This window comes from Mustelus asterias, chromosome 12 (assembly GCF_964213995.1).
Source record: "Mustelus asterias chromosome 12, sMusAst1.hap1.1, whole genome shotgun sequence".
Taxonomy (NCBI): Eukaryota; Metazoa; Chordata; class Chondrichthyes; order Carcharhiniformes; family Triakidae; genus Mustelus; species Mustelus asterias.
In genome coordinates this window covers 106,943,311-106,958,426 of record NC_135812.1, presented here as the reverse complement: position 1 = coordinate 106,958,426, position 15,116 = coordinate 106,943,311, and the positions used below count along the sequence as shown (strand labels likewise).

The 15,116-nt window shown below is 43.4% G+C and overlaps 1 protein-coding gene across 1 annotated transcript in view; it reads left to right on the top strand.

Annotated features, from left to right (window-relative positions):
- Window positions 1-15,116, top strand: part of LOC144502066 (uncharacterized) — a 112,461-nt gene that overhangs the window by 10,925 nt on the left and 86,420 nt on the right. The window contains exons 5-7 of the mRNA XM_078226073.1: window positions 6,460-6,819; window positions 12,358-13,115; window positions 15,088-15,114. Of these exons, the coding sequence (XP_078082199.1) occupies window positions 6,460-6,819; window positions 12,358-13,115; window positions 15,088-15,114 (1,145 nt within the window). The remainder of the gene's footprint in view (window positions 1-6,459; window positions 6,820-12,357; window positions 13,116-15,087; window positions 15,115-15,116) is intronic.

Here is a 15,116-nt window from a genome sequence, read left to right as displayed (position 1 = left end):
CAACCTTTGGCTACTGATAATTTCTCCTTATCTATCAAAACCCATCATGATTTTGAACCAAATCTCCTCTTGTTTTTCTCTCCTCCTAAGGAGAATAACTCCCAAAGTCTCCACAAGGAAGACTCCTTGGGTTGCTCTAAAGCATCGAGGAAACTTCAGTGTTGAATCTGTGCAGGAGCAAGTTGCATCAGAAGACGTAAGGTGTCAGCTTATTTATAGCTATCTTTAAACAAAATGGTACAACAACTTGTATTTATATACTGTCTTTAGCTGAGTAAATCATTCCAGGGAAGAGGGGTGTTATCAAATGGACTTTGATACTGAGCCACACAGGGAAATAACAGGACAGGCAACCAGAAGCTTGGTTAAGGAGGTAGGTTTGAAGGAGCATCTTAAGGGGGTAGGAGAGATGGGGAACTTCTGGAATGTAATTTCAGAGCCTAGCCGAGATAGCTAAAGACACAGCTATCGTCGCAGGGGCGATTTAAATCAGGGTGCACTTGAGAAGAGTTCTCAGGGGTTTTGGGTTCCACAGCATTTACCATTGGGCTCAGGAGGAAGTTTCGGAGAAAGGAAGGGGCTAGAGCATGGAGGGATTAGAACACAAGGATGTGAATTTTAAAATCAAAGTATTACTGCACCAGGAGCCAACAACAGGTTGTGAATCTGTGGAATTCCCTGCCCAGTGAAGCAGTTGAGGCTACCTCATTGAATGTTTTTAAGGCAAGGATAGATAAATTTTTGAATAGTAAAGGAATTAAGGGTTATGGTGAGCGGGCGGGTAAGTGGAGCTGAGTCCATGAAAAAATCAGCCATGATCTTATTGAATGGCGGAGCAGGCTCGAGGGGCCAGATGGCCTCCTCCTGCTCCTAGTTCTTATGTTCTTATGTAGGTCAGTGATCACGGGGAGCGATGGGTGTTTAGCGATGGGCAAGGTACTGGCAGCAGTTTTGGGTGAGCTCAAGTTTTTGGATTGTAGAAGAAGTGAGGGTGACCAAGAAAGTATTGGAATAATCGAGCCCGGACATGACACACAAACATGGACGGGGTTCCCAGCAGCAGTGAGCTGGGGCGGGACAAATAAGTGATATCGCCTATTTGGAAGTCTTGGCGGTGTTGAGGTTACAGAGGTGGAAGCACAGCTCAGGGACACGACACTTTGTTGGAATGTGGTTTAAATTGTTGCTAAGCAGTGACTGAGGTATTATGCTTCTGGACTTTGGATAATGCAGAGTTTTGATACAAAATGATAAGACTGCATACTTGAACTAACTTTAGAACACTTATTGCAAACGGGTTCTACAAGATTCTGAGAGATCAAAAGTGAAACTTGGCACATCTGTATATTTTTTGGGTGTATTGCTAAATGAAACATTAGATAACTTGTGTCCAGTTCCACCTACATTTCTCAGTAACTAATTGCTAGTTATTTAAATCTGTATCTACAAAGTAGCAGCCTACTCGGCAGACTTGGCTTGAGAGCATTGTCATGTGATTTATGAGAAAACTATCACATCATACTGCACTTCAGTCCAAAGAGAAAATGAAAATAAAGTGGGAATTGTACTGATTCATTGTTCAGGACTTAAGATGAGGCCCATAGTCTTTGTTTCAAGTGAATTCAGTATTTTAGTATTTGGAGGAATTTAAGAAATAACATTTCTGTAACAAAATACCCCTCCAGCCCGGAACCTGAGGTTATGTTGATCTCATCAGTCTGGCTTACAGTATTAAAAAAGTATATTTATTTGTGTGGCAAGTAGGCTTACATTAACACTGCAATGAAGTTACTGTGAAAATCCCCTAGTCGCCACACTCCGGCGCCTGTTCGGGTAACACTGAGGGAGAATTTAGCACGGCCAATGCACCCTAACCAGCACGTCTCTCGGACTGTGGGAGGAAACCGGAGCACCTGCAGGAAATGCATACAGACACGGGGAGAACACCTCTTATACACCTAATAGAGGTATATAAGATGTTGAGAGGCATAGATCGGGTGGACTCTCAGAGGCTTTTTCCCAGGGTGGAAATGTCTGCTACGAGAGGACACAGGTTTAAGGTGTTGGGGGGTAGGTACAGAGGAGATGTTAGGGGTAGGTTTTTCACACAGAGGGTGGTGGGCGAGTGGAATCGGCTGCCGTCAGTGGTGGTGGAGGCAAACTCAATAGGGTCTTTTAAGAGACTCCTGGATGAGTACATGGAGTTTAATAGGATGGAGGGTTATAGGTAGGTCTAGAAGGTAGGGATGTGTTCGGCACAACTTGTGGGCCGAAGGGCCTGTTTGTGCTGTAGTTTTTCTATGTTTCTAACACCCTGGAAATGTATTGCGTGGGCATTACTGCTCAGGTATTTTTATTTTGAGGATGTGGGCTAATTAGCTGCCTGTCCTGGACTTTTACATTCTCCATTCGTATACGAATCTTCCCACAGTATCTACAAACAGCCCCAAGCTATTTAACCACGGGTATGAACATTACATTATATATGTAAATCAGCTGGGGGTACATTAGCACAGTGGTAATAATACTGAATTCCAAAGCCTGGTCTAATGATCTGGAGGCACGGGTTAAAATCAGAGCGAGCGGATTTAAATTCCAGTAATTAAATAAATCCGGAATAAAAAGCTGATGAAACTGCCAGATTGTCTTAAAAGCAATTATTTAGGGACAGAAATCTGCTACCTTTAGCCAGTCTGTGACGAGAGCGGTTTGTATTCAAGGGAGTGGATTCAAACCATCCTAAAGGTAAGTACAGGTGGGAAACTGGGTTTGCCAGTAACAGCCACATCCCGGGAAATAGTATTTTTAACATATCGGCTTTATTTTAAATTTCCATCCCAATTGTGGTGATTTATAACTTGTGCTATTATCCTTTATACCGTAACATTTTCATAAGTGTCTCTCTCTGCCTGTGTAACACAAGGCCAATATAAATTGTTTTGGAAAAAGAGTGCTTTCAGGACTGTATTTTTACTTTGCTCTTCCTTTCAATTCCTGATGGCTGCTAAGTTTCAATTTCATTTCGTCATCACATCATCGTGCTTTTCATTGGCTGAGAGGTCTGTAGCTGTTGCAACACAAGGAAGGAGGCATAGGGTTATATTAAAGGGAGAAAGCAGCAGAACACTGACTGGGATGTCTGCTTTTTCACCTCCGAGCTGCTGAGCACAATCAAACCGTCTGATTGAATTTGTGCTTCAGTTGTATGGTAAGCAAGGACTAGCTTTGATAGTAAACACCGTCCTCCTGGTGATTTTTATAGGCATTGTTGTCTTGGTGATTTTAGTAAACACTATTCTCTTGGTAAATTTGGTAAACACTGTTCTATTGAATTATTGTGGTTGTGCCTTTTTGATTGTATTAATATTTCGGTTTTCTCGCTGGCAGTCCAGTGAACAGGTTACATTGCTTGAGTTTTGTGGTTATAGTAATGAAAATATTTCCTCTTGACTGTCACTGTAAAGGGTATTTCTAAACGCAGCTGTGCAAGATAAAGGGTTTCTATATGTTCTGCCCTGCTGCGGTTCATAATTCCTCAGTCCTGTGCACAGCACAGACTGGGTGTCAAGTGACCCCATTCTCCAGAGTCTAACCGGTGTACCTCTAGAATCGGCGGTTAGAAGTTGTGTGAGAGCAGGGAATGACTTCATAATTTCCATTTCCATCTTTTCCTGTGGGAATTCCGGATCTCCTTCCAGTGGCACAACTCTGTGATATTACCACTTGAGATGAAGCATTCATTGTGTGGTGTTGGGGCGGGGGGAGAGATTCTTTAGTTTGAACCAGGACGCTACCATTTCCAGAAGAGAATTTTCTGCCTTGCCCCCCAGAGGGGTTTTTCCAAACCTTTGCAGTTAATCGTTGGCAGTACCGAGCAGCAAATTAAAAGTTTCGTGGTTAAATAAACATAGAATCGAGAGATATTGTTGAATCTTATAAATATGGATGAAATTAATGAATGCAATTGTAATTTTTTGCCATGCTTTCAAGAGCTGAAAATGGCCTTGATGCTGAAAGCAACACGTTGTAAATAACAGATACATGTAATAAGTTACAGCAATCAAGGGATTGCAAGAGTTTATAGAATATATAACTAGAATAAATTAGAGCATGGGCAGTTATTTGAGAGTACAGGTATCTCGCCGAGTAATTTTTGTAATCAAATCTTTTCACAGTGAGTGTATCCCTCTTGAACAGCCTTGATAAGTTTCTAAAGCAAGTTTCCTGCTAGTCTTGCTCAGGATGAGTCAGCCATTTTACGACAGGGATGTTGACTTCAGTCAAATCCAAGTTATTGACTTACTGAAAGGTCTTGGGTTATGAGGGTTGTGGCTGTAGTATCATGGGATCTGAGGTTCTAATAGAACTTACCAGGGAACCCCAAGGTCTTGGAAAGCCAGGATCGATCCAAGCATCTGTTGTGTGAGAGAGAGAATCTGGGAGAGGTGGAGAGGGAAGTCATAGTCTAATGTTTATCAGCAAATGAAAGGGATTCTGGGATTGGCAGAGAGTGAGTCATCGGATGTAGCAGTAGTGAGTTTCAGGGGGTTGGGGGGGAATGCCAGAGGAGGTGGTAGATTTGGACTCAACTTGGAGATTTGGGGTTTCTGGGATCCATCTGACAGTATTGGAGTATTTTTTACCGTTCGGTTCTTTATTTCTAATCAAAAAATCCAATTCAAATGAAGTCCAATCATGGCTCTCATATGAGGGACGAACCAGATCCAAGTTGACAGGACACACTGCACCCCCTCTTGGGCTTGATCAAACAAGATCCAAGCTGACAGGATGAGGCATTCACCCCCCCCCCTTCCCCCCCACCCCCCTTTCCCCCCCCCAGGCTTGATCTAATAATGCTTCATTGCTTCATCTTAGCAAAAGGCCGAGATGGCTTTGAAAAATTGCACCCGGTAAAGCCTCGGTTTGACCTCATTAGCTACCCATATCCTTTATTCTATTCTTGCTTAGGCAAACCACAATTGCAGGCATCAGCACACCCCAATTGCAATGTGCTGGAAGGGAATCCAGCCAAAGGAGACCCAAACCGCCCACCTCAGACTATCAGGTGCCACCTTTCCCATAATCCCTTTAGTTTTTGCTTCAACTCCCAGATCTCCTCATCATCAGAAAACCCTCTCTATATTTTCCTGTCCTATAACATTTAAGAATAATTTTCCTGCCAGATACAGTAACACAACGGCTGAAATACTCTTTCGCATTCAGAAGCCTGGACATAAATTCAAACCGCACCATTTGGCAAGTTTAAATTCAGTTAATTAAATTAATGTGGGGAGGCAAAAGCTGAGGGATAACCTAACCGAGGTATTTATAATTATGAAAGCTTTTGATGGAGTGACTTTAGAGAGAGTGTTTCCTCTTACGGGGACCAGCATGTCCTAACGGTCCACAAGATCAGATGGTTGCGAAGAAATCTAATAGTGAATTCAGAAAAAACGTTTCCATCCAGGGAGTGGTTGAAGCAAATGGCCAAGATGCTTTTCAGAGGAATCTAGACAAGCTTTTGAGGGAGAAGGGAATAGTGGGCTGCAATGGTAGATTTAGATGAAGAAAGATGGATGAAGTTTTGAGTGAAGCATAAACATGACCGTGGACTGGTAAGACTGAATAGTCTGTTTCTATGCAATAAATCCAATGTAATCCTATACAATAAGCCTTTAAAATTCAAGCTCCAGTTTCTTTCAAGCCGCTTAGAAAAAAGCAAAGCAAGTGTTGAGGGTTCTCGGAGATCGGGGGACACACTCAACTCCTATCGTTTCGCCGATTGCAAGCTGGGAACTTTCTTATTATGCTCTTACTCAAAATCTACAGCTGTGGCTGAGTTCCCTCATTACTGAGGTAGAAATATCCCGCACAAGCCACCACTTTTGAAGCTCTAGACTCGATGTAATTAAGGTATTAAAAGTCAGTATATTGTGGTAAAATATGATTTTTTTGAATTTTTAAAAACTTGATTATAAATCTTATTTTGGACATGATAATTTTGATTAATGGGTTGTGGAGAAAAAATGTTTTTTGAGTGATTTATTTGGTTCTTTAACAAAGTGTGATGTATTTCTAAATGGTTTTCCCGTGATAAATGTTGGTATGAAGGTTAGCGGGGGTGTGCTTATGTGCAAGATTATTCATAATGACTTCTGTCCTATTTGGGCAAATCCAATCTGTGTAAGCAGTGTTTGAGCGAATCATGTGGAATGTTGCTACTCCCATAACTTTGAAGTGGTTGATATCTAGTGACTGCAGTTCTCTGCGGGTGCCAAGCCAGACGTGCATTCTTGATTACTGTTGGTCACCTCACTCCTGTGTGCTTCCAGTTTGCACTGATGCTTTGGAACAGGCTATTAGGAAATGCATAAGATTAGCACAGTTGGTTTTTCAGAATTTCTGATATTAATTTTTGCACTAAAATTGTATAAAACTGACCCCATTGCTTTTCCCTAGCCAAACACATGGAGAAACTCCGTGATGAGATACTGGCCCTCTTAACTGACCTGAATGCCATTCCTGAAACAAAAATAGCCGAACAGTACTGCAGGAAATACGGGCGAAACTTAAGAGCAAAATCTTATGGTTTCGGCTCCATGAAACAGCTAATCAAATCTATGGATGATGTGCTGGAAGTGGTCCCCAGGCAAGGAGGCAACTATGTCAGACTCAAGTCCACACAAGCAAAAACAGGAGAGAACAAAGTTCAAGAATCAAAGCCAGCTACTACACCATTTGTGCCCATGCCAAGTATGGAAATTGTGAACAAGAACTCTTCAAGGCCTTACCTACTTCCAAATCTTCCACAGCCACAAGGTATTTGAATTTTCAAATCACTAATATAGATTAAAATTATCCCATGTCAAACAAGAATAGTATGCAGTTGGTTAGATCTCCCTTCCATAAGCCATGTTGACTAGTGATTTTTCAGGTGTCCTATTACCATGTCTGTAACATGCTCAACACAGAACCCCCTCTGACCTTCATCTATCCCCTTCAACATACTTTTCTCTTCCTTTCTCCCTTCTGGAAGCCATCCCTTGGCCTCCTTTTTTTCTGATAAAAGAGCACTAGCCTGTCAATCATTTCCTAATGTATACCCATGCATTCTTATGGTACTTGCCCTTGAATTCTACTTTACCTCAACTACTTCTTGTGATACAGTGAGTAGTTTCTTGAGTCAGAAGCTCCATCAGGCTGCATCAATCTTCTCGAGAAAAGATCCCCAGCCTGTAGACAAAACCTCTCCGGTCTGGCATCATTTGAGTAAATCCCTATGATTCTATGCCCTTCTATAAAATACAAAGACTGAGGGCATGATTTTTTCTGTAGGTTTCTAAGGCTGGTTCTCAGACCGAAATTTGGATCTGAAGTCCTCGTGTATGGGAAACACCTCACTGGTTGTGACTTTCTGCTGGGCAGCCCATTAAGGGTTAGAGGGTGCGCTTGTTGTCCAGTTAAGGACAGCGGATGTGCTCTCAATATTGGAGGGCCAATCAGAGGCATTGCAGCTAGAGGAGCAGCATTGGAAGATAAGTAAGGGAGAGGATGATTCAAAATGGAGGTGTCTACTCGCCAACATTTCAAAATTTAAATTAATAAATAGCTTTTGCAACCAGGCCATCGCACCAAGAGGGAGGTCCACTACCAGGCTGCTTGTGACCGCTCAGGTAGTCAGGGAAGGCCTCTTGGCCTAAAGGAATGCCGGCTTTCCCAGTTTACCGCTGAGAAGCCACCTCCAAGTAGGTAAGCTGGTCTTTTTTAATTGTCCTTGGGCTGTTAACAACCCCTCGTCCTGCCTCCACAAAAATGGCCAGGGATGGAACCAGCACCCAACATACAAGCTAGTAACGCTATACTTAGCAGCAGCCTTCCTCCCATGGAACCTAAATATCAAGCCCCAGAACAGGGGCGGCACGGTAGCACAGCGGTTAGCACTGCTGCTTCACAGCTCCAGGGTCCCGGGTTCGATTCCCGGCTCGGGTCACTGTCTGTGTGGTGTTTGCACATTCTCCTCGTATCTGCGTGGGTTTCCTCCGGGTGCTCCGGTTTCCTCCCACAGTCCAAAATGTGCGGGTTAGGTTGATTGGCCAGGTTAAAAATTGTCCCTTAGAGTCCTGAGATGTGTAGGTTAGAGGGATTAGCGGGTAAATATGTGGGGGTAGGGCCTGGGTGGGATTGTGGTCGGTGCAGACTCGATGGGCTGAATGGCCTCCTTCTGCAGTGTAGGGTTTCTATGATTCTATGATTCTAACTGTACACACAACTCCCATCTGTGGTCCATTCAAAATACTATGTAATTGCTCCTCTGCTTTTCAATTTAATCCCTCTAAAAATGGGTGCCGCAGTGATTTGTTTGCTTTTTTATGGCTTTATTTACCTGCATTGCTACTTTTGGTGATCATTGGAGATTTTATGGTGCAGTGTCATAGAGGTTTACAGCATGGAAACAGGCCCTTCGGCCCAACTTGTCCATGCTGCCCTTTCTTTTTTAAAGCCCCTAAACTAAATCCCAATTGCCCGCATTTGGCCCATATCCCTCTATACCCATCGTACCCATGTAACTATCTAAATGTTTTTAAAAGACAAAATTGTACCTGCCTCTACTACTACCTCTGGCAGCTTGTTCCAGACACTCACCACCCTCTGTGTGAAAAAATTGCCCCTCTGGACCCTTTTGTATCTCTCCCCTCTCACCTTAAACCTATGCCCTCTAGTTTTAGACTCCCCTACCTTTGGGGACAGATATTGACTATCTAGCTGATCTATGCCCCTCATTATTTTATAGACCTCTATAAGATCACCCCTCAGCCTCCTACGCTCCAGAGAAAAAAGTCCCAGTCTATCCAGCCTCTCCTTATAACTCAATCCATCAAGTCCCGGTAGCATCCTAGTAAATCTTTTCTGCACGCTTTCTACTTTAATAATATCCTTTCTATAATAGGGTGACCAGAATTGCACACAGTATTCCAAGTGTGGCCGTACCAATGTCTTGTACAACTTCAACAAGATGTCCCAACTCCTGTATTCAATGTTCTGACCGATGAAACCAAGCATGCCGAATGCCTTCTTCACCACTCTGTCCACCTGTGACTCCACTTTCAAGGAGCTATAAATATGTACCCCGAGATCTCTTTGTGCTGTAACTCATGGTTAACCACAGTAGTTAGATCCCTGCCTCTCAGCCAGGAGCTCTTTGAATTACACTCTAGAACTTTAGAGCCACAGGAGGTGAGTTCGTAACATGGCCAGACAGGCTCGCATCAATCTGCAAATCCTTCCAACACATGCCCGTGGCAGGCGATAAGAGTGGGAGAGATTCCTGGTGAGCCATGTGGTGGGGGCCTCAGCATGCATGTAAAAGGTGCATGTTGCCATGCTCCCAGACCTCCTTTTGCATCTTTATCCCATTTATATCCTTCCTTTAGGTAATCGGCTGTGGTTCAGTTGGTCAAGTTCTCTTACCTCCGAGTAACAAGGTCGTGGTTTAAGTCCCACTTCTGGACTTGAGCACAAAAATTGCACAACCATTTTGAAAAAGATCAAGGGTGTCACCCCCTCTCAGTGTCCTGGCCAATATTTATCCCCTTCTGTCAATGACACAAAACAAATGACCTGACCATTATCAAATTGCTAATTGTGGGAGCTAGCAGTGTTCAAATTGGCTTCCACATTTCCTAAATTTCAACAGTGATCACATTTCCAAAAGTAATTAATTGGCTCTGAAGTGCTTTGAGACATCGGGTGATTGTAAAAGGTACTGTGTGGATGTAAGTTCTTGCTTTTCCAAGGAGTATCTGACCACCTCATTTTTCCTACCAAAGTGTCATTTCCTCAACACATCTCTATGGTGAAGTTAATTTGCCAGCTGCTCATTCATCGTTCATGTATTTTATCACAGTCTTCCTCATTAAGTACACTTACCAATTTGGTGTCATCCACAAATTTTGCAGTTATGTTTAAAATTCCTGAGGTGAAATGGCTCAGGTGAAAAGTACACAACAGTGGTCCCAGAATCAGCCAGTCACTATCCACCATTTGTCAATCCGAGTATCTAAAGTTATTGATAAGTTGACACTTTATTAAATATTAGATTCACAACTAAATGAGATTTTAAAGGTTTTCTAAAAACTAATTTTCTCCTTTATTTTCCTGAGCGCACTGACTTTTAATCAGATGCAGCTCCTTGAATGTCATCAGCCCTTGGTATGTTACACCGCCCACAGTGTTGTGTTCATGTGTACATGTCAATAAGCTATTGATGATAGAGGACGCTCCAGTTAATCCTCTCCATGTAACTGTGTTCCTCCAGAGGAAACACTGGGCAGCAATGGAAATTTTTCCTGATTCTTTTTTCATCAGTAGATCCAAGTCAGTCAGGCACATTGCATCGCCACCACTGCCACACCAATTGACCCAAGTCTAGTATGAACCCTTTACCTAGTAAACAGATTCATACAACTGGAGACTAAGGTTTGGCAATTTGCTTCATATATTATTGACCATTCATTAAGATTTATTTATTTGTCGCAAGTAGGCTTACATTCACATTGCAATGAAGGTACTGTGAAAATCCCTAGTTGTCACACTCCAGCACCTGTTCGGATACCCTGAGGGAGAATTTAGCATGGCCAGTTCACCTAACCAGCACATCTTTGGACTGTGGGAGGAAATCGGAGCACCCGGAGGAAACCCACGCAGACACGGGGAGAACGTGCAGATTCCACACAGGCAGTGACCCAAGTCGGGAATCGAACCCGGGTCCCTGGCGCTGTGAGGCAGCAGTGCTAACCATTGTGCCACACTTAAAATGGCCATAACTAAACATGTGGAATAACAGGGTAGAGTCAGTGATCAGGTAAGTTGATCTCCCTGGCTAGGGTAGAGTCACTCATCAAGGTAGCCATGTTCTGACGAATGTTCATCCAGATTCGAAACATTAGCTCCATTCTCTCTCCGCAGATGCTGTCAGACCTGCTGACATTTTCCAGCATTTTCTGTTTTTTGTTTCGTTTACGTGGATTAGATTAGCTGGGGGGAGTTCTCCCTGGAAGAAAAGATTGAGAGGAGATTTAATAGAGGTATTCACAATCATGAGGGGACTGGACAGAGTAGATCGGGAGATATTGGTGGAGGGGGAGATAAACACAGGACACCAAAATAAGGTGTTTGGCAAAAGAAAAATTGGCAACATGAAGGAAAACCTTTTTATGCAGCAAGTGGTTAGAATTCTCTGTGAGGGAGTGTGGTGAAGGTAGGTCCAATCAAGGTTTCTAAAAGGGAATTGGATAAGCACCTGAACAGAAAAGAATGTGCAGGGTTGCTGGGAAAGGGCAGGGGAATGGGATCAACTAGATTGCTCTGGTAGAAAGCCAGCACAGATGGGCTGAATGGTCTTCCTACCATGCTGTAACCCCCATTCATTAATTCCATGAGAACACAGCTGATGGATCAATAAGATTTGATGCAAATTAGGATATTGGTGGCAGAGCTTGGAGGGCAGTGTGAGGGAGGCCACCTGAGAGTGTGTTAAAATAATCAGTAGAATAGAGGCAATAAAGGCATGGGTGAGCGGTTCAGCAGAAGAGGAGCGAAAAACAGTCGTGAAACGCATCCTTCATGAAAAGAACACAATTTTAATCAATTCTTTCTACCTTACTGTTTTTTTTATCTTTGTGAAACATAAATGTAAAGTTGAAACATGTTAATTTTCTTAAACCAGATATTCATTCTGATAGCTCGGCACGGATATAAAGAATCAAAATCTTATGCTTTTACTGAATGGACTTATGGGATTGCAATTTTTAAAAAACTTTTCCAAACATTTAGCCTGTTGAATTATGGCGAGATTAATGAACATGGATGGGTGTGGTTAAGATGCAATGTATTCAAATCTTTTGTATCTTTGACAATATGATTGAAAGCTGGCAGCAGAATCCACAAAGCCGTTATGGCTTGTTTCATCTTTTGATTTATTTTGCCACCTCAGGAGAATGTTTTTCTCTTTCTCCTCCACCCCACCTCCGCCCACCCCTTTCTCTATCCTCACTTTCTTTCTTTCCTTGAATGAAATGTTGCAACATAGAAAATGGAAGCAGGAGTAGACCATGTGGCCCTTCGAGCCTGCTCCACCATTCATTTTGATCATGGCTGATCATCAAATTCAATACCCTGATCTCCTCCTTCCCCCCCCCCCCCCCCCTGAATTCCATGGTGCTTGTTCTTTGATGATCATTTATAAAGAAGAAATATTGACCAGATCCTTTAGGTGAAAGTTGAGCCCCAGTATTATGATGTTTGATGAACTGCAGGGAAAGATGCCAAAAACTAATGTTTTTCCCCCTCATCTGTCAGCAATATGCAGGATTCCAGGTACAATGCATGGGCAGAATATAACGCCACAAAATGGCATCCTCTATGGCCCACCATTAATGCCTTCACCATTCATCTTTGGACCAGGACCCACAGCACCACAAATAACATTTGGTTGTCCAGAACGCCAAACAGCCTCTCCGGCGCTGTCGACTACATCTTCGGAGGATGATACTGAGCAAAGTGGGGCCTGGGCAAAACGGAGAGGTTGCCAACAGGGAGAAACATCCGCGAAAGATCCTGTGCCTGCATCCAACTTGATTCGCCCTGCACCATTGGGTTTTGCAAATTGGAAAGTGCAACCAACTGACTCCTGCGCTTGGCCTAAGCCAGGACAACGCTCGGCCTCGCCCGCACAACGCTCGGCCTCGCCCGCACAACGCTCGGCCTCGCCCGCACAACGCTCGGCCTCCCCCGCACAACGCTCGGCCTCCCCTGCACTGTCAGCAGCATCATCAGAAGACTTTCCTGCTTTGGACACCAAAATATCAAAAGAAGAGCTGAAAAAGCTGAAAGAGGAAGAACTGAAGAAGAGAAGATCGAAGGACCGATTCCCCCAAAATTACTTCCCACGCATAAGGGAGGAACATAGTTCAGCCATGCAGGCAATGTACACATCAGTCCCAAGTATGCTGGTGTACCATGGAAGTAAATCCATCAGTTTGGAAGATGTGAACCAGCGGATTGATGAGTTTATTCGTGCTCTTGCTGCTGAAGGAGAACACGTCACTGAAATGAAGGTATGTATAAATAACTGATAGAAAGGACTCTTTGAACCATAAATTTGCCTAGTGGTATGAGAAGAGCATTATTTTAATAGACACAGACACACATATACAAGAACATAAGATAAGTAACGTTGTCATAGTCCCAGATGATCATAGGCAGTGACCGATGGTGATTTAACCCGAGGGTCACCACACCTCGGGGAAGGGGCCTTCATGAATAACCTCAGTTGGTATGGGTATTGGACCCATCCTGTTGGCGTCGCTCAGCATCACGAACCAGCCATCTGAGCTAAACCGACCGAACATAAGATATATGGGTAGGCGTGGGCCATGTGGCCTCTCGAACCTGCTCTCCCATTCAACATGATCATGGCTAAACTTCTACATTAGTGCTTTGTTCCGGCACTTTCACCATACCTCTCGCTTTTAGTGCCCAAAATTCTTAATGACCTCGGCCATAAATATACTCATAGGATCCGTACAGTGCAGAAGGAGGCCATTCAGCCCATCAGGTCTGCACTGACTCTCCAACAGAGCATCTTACCAAGGCCCACTTCTACAACCCCATGTATTTAACCTGCTAATCCCTTTAACTGACACGTCTTGGGACACTAAAGGGTAATTTAGCACGGCCAATCCATCTAACCAGCATATCTTTGGACTGCGGGAGGAAACCGAAGCACCCCGGAGGAAACCCACGCAGACACTGGGAGAACGTGCAAACTCCACACAGACAGTGACCCAAGCCGGGAATCGAACCCGGGTCCCTGGCGCTGTGAGGCAGCAGTGCTAACCATTGTGCCACTTCATCCACCAGGCAGTCCTTTGGGGTAGAGAATTCGTCAGAATACAGATGCTTTTCATGTTACAATTGCCTTACCAGGGGAATATACTGGGAAAATCAGACCAGAAAACATAGGAGAAGAATTAGGCCACTCGGCCCATCGAGTCTGCTCCGCCATTCAATCATGGCTGATATTTTTCTCATCCCCATTCTCCTGCCTTTTCCCCATAACCCCTGATCCCCGTATAATCAAGAACCTATCTCTCTCTGTCTTAAAGACACTGGCCGCCACAGCCTTCTGCGGCAAAGAGTTCCACAGATTCACCACTCTCTGGCTGAAGAAATTCCTCCTCATCTCTGTTTTAAAGGATCGTCCTTTAGCCTGAGGTTGTGCCCTCTGGTTCTAATTTTTCCTACTAGTGGAAACATCCTTTCCACTTCCACTCTATCCAGTCCTCGCAGTATCCGTAAGTTTCAATAAGATCCCCCCTTATTCTTCTAAACTTTAACGAGTACAGACCCAGAGTCCTCAACCATTCCTCATACAAGACAATACTAGCAGTATTTTGGGATAGAGAAACTACTCCAGTATTAATCATGTTTATGCGTGATTTTCCCTGTTTGTGAGTATATATGTGCTGTTTCTCTTCCCCCACTTCTTGGGTGTGTCTTTCTGCACCATTCAGGCATCACTGTGCGAATCGAAACAAATTGAGGAATCTTCAGTCTGAGAATAGCTTCTGCAGACAAGAGATCTGTTACATGGCCTTGTGTGTTTCCATGCTGCTTCTATTAGTAAAAAGTACAAGTGTTAGAACAAAATATAGACAAAAGTACATTTGACTGCATTGGGATACCTTTGAACTTTATAATGTTTGAAATGATACTTGAAACTTGTACATCTGATGTGCTAAGTGTAATTTTACAAGATGTAAATTTTAAATTTAAATATACAGGTGTAACTTTATTAAAGCTTTTGAAATAAACTAGAAGCAAACACCAGCATTTTTATTTAGCGAATAAAATCTGAATTATAGAACTAAAAGTTTGTGTTCTCCCCTCTTCCTTTCTTTTCTGTCTGACATGCTCTCTTGGTCACTCTCTCTTCTCCTCTGTCTCGGTCATTCTCCCCACCCCGTCCCCCATTTCTCTTTATATCCTCCTCTCTCTCTCTCCCTCTCTCTTTCTCTCTACATACAGGTGTTGACTAGAGTTTGCAATCACTTCAG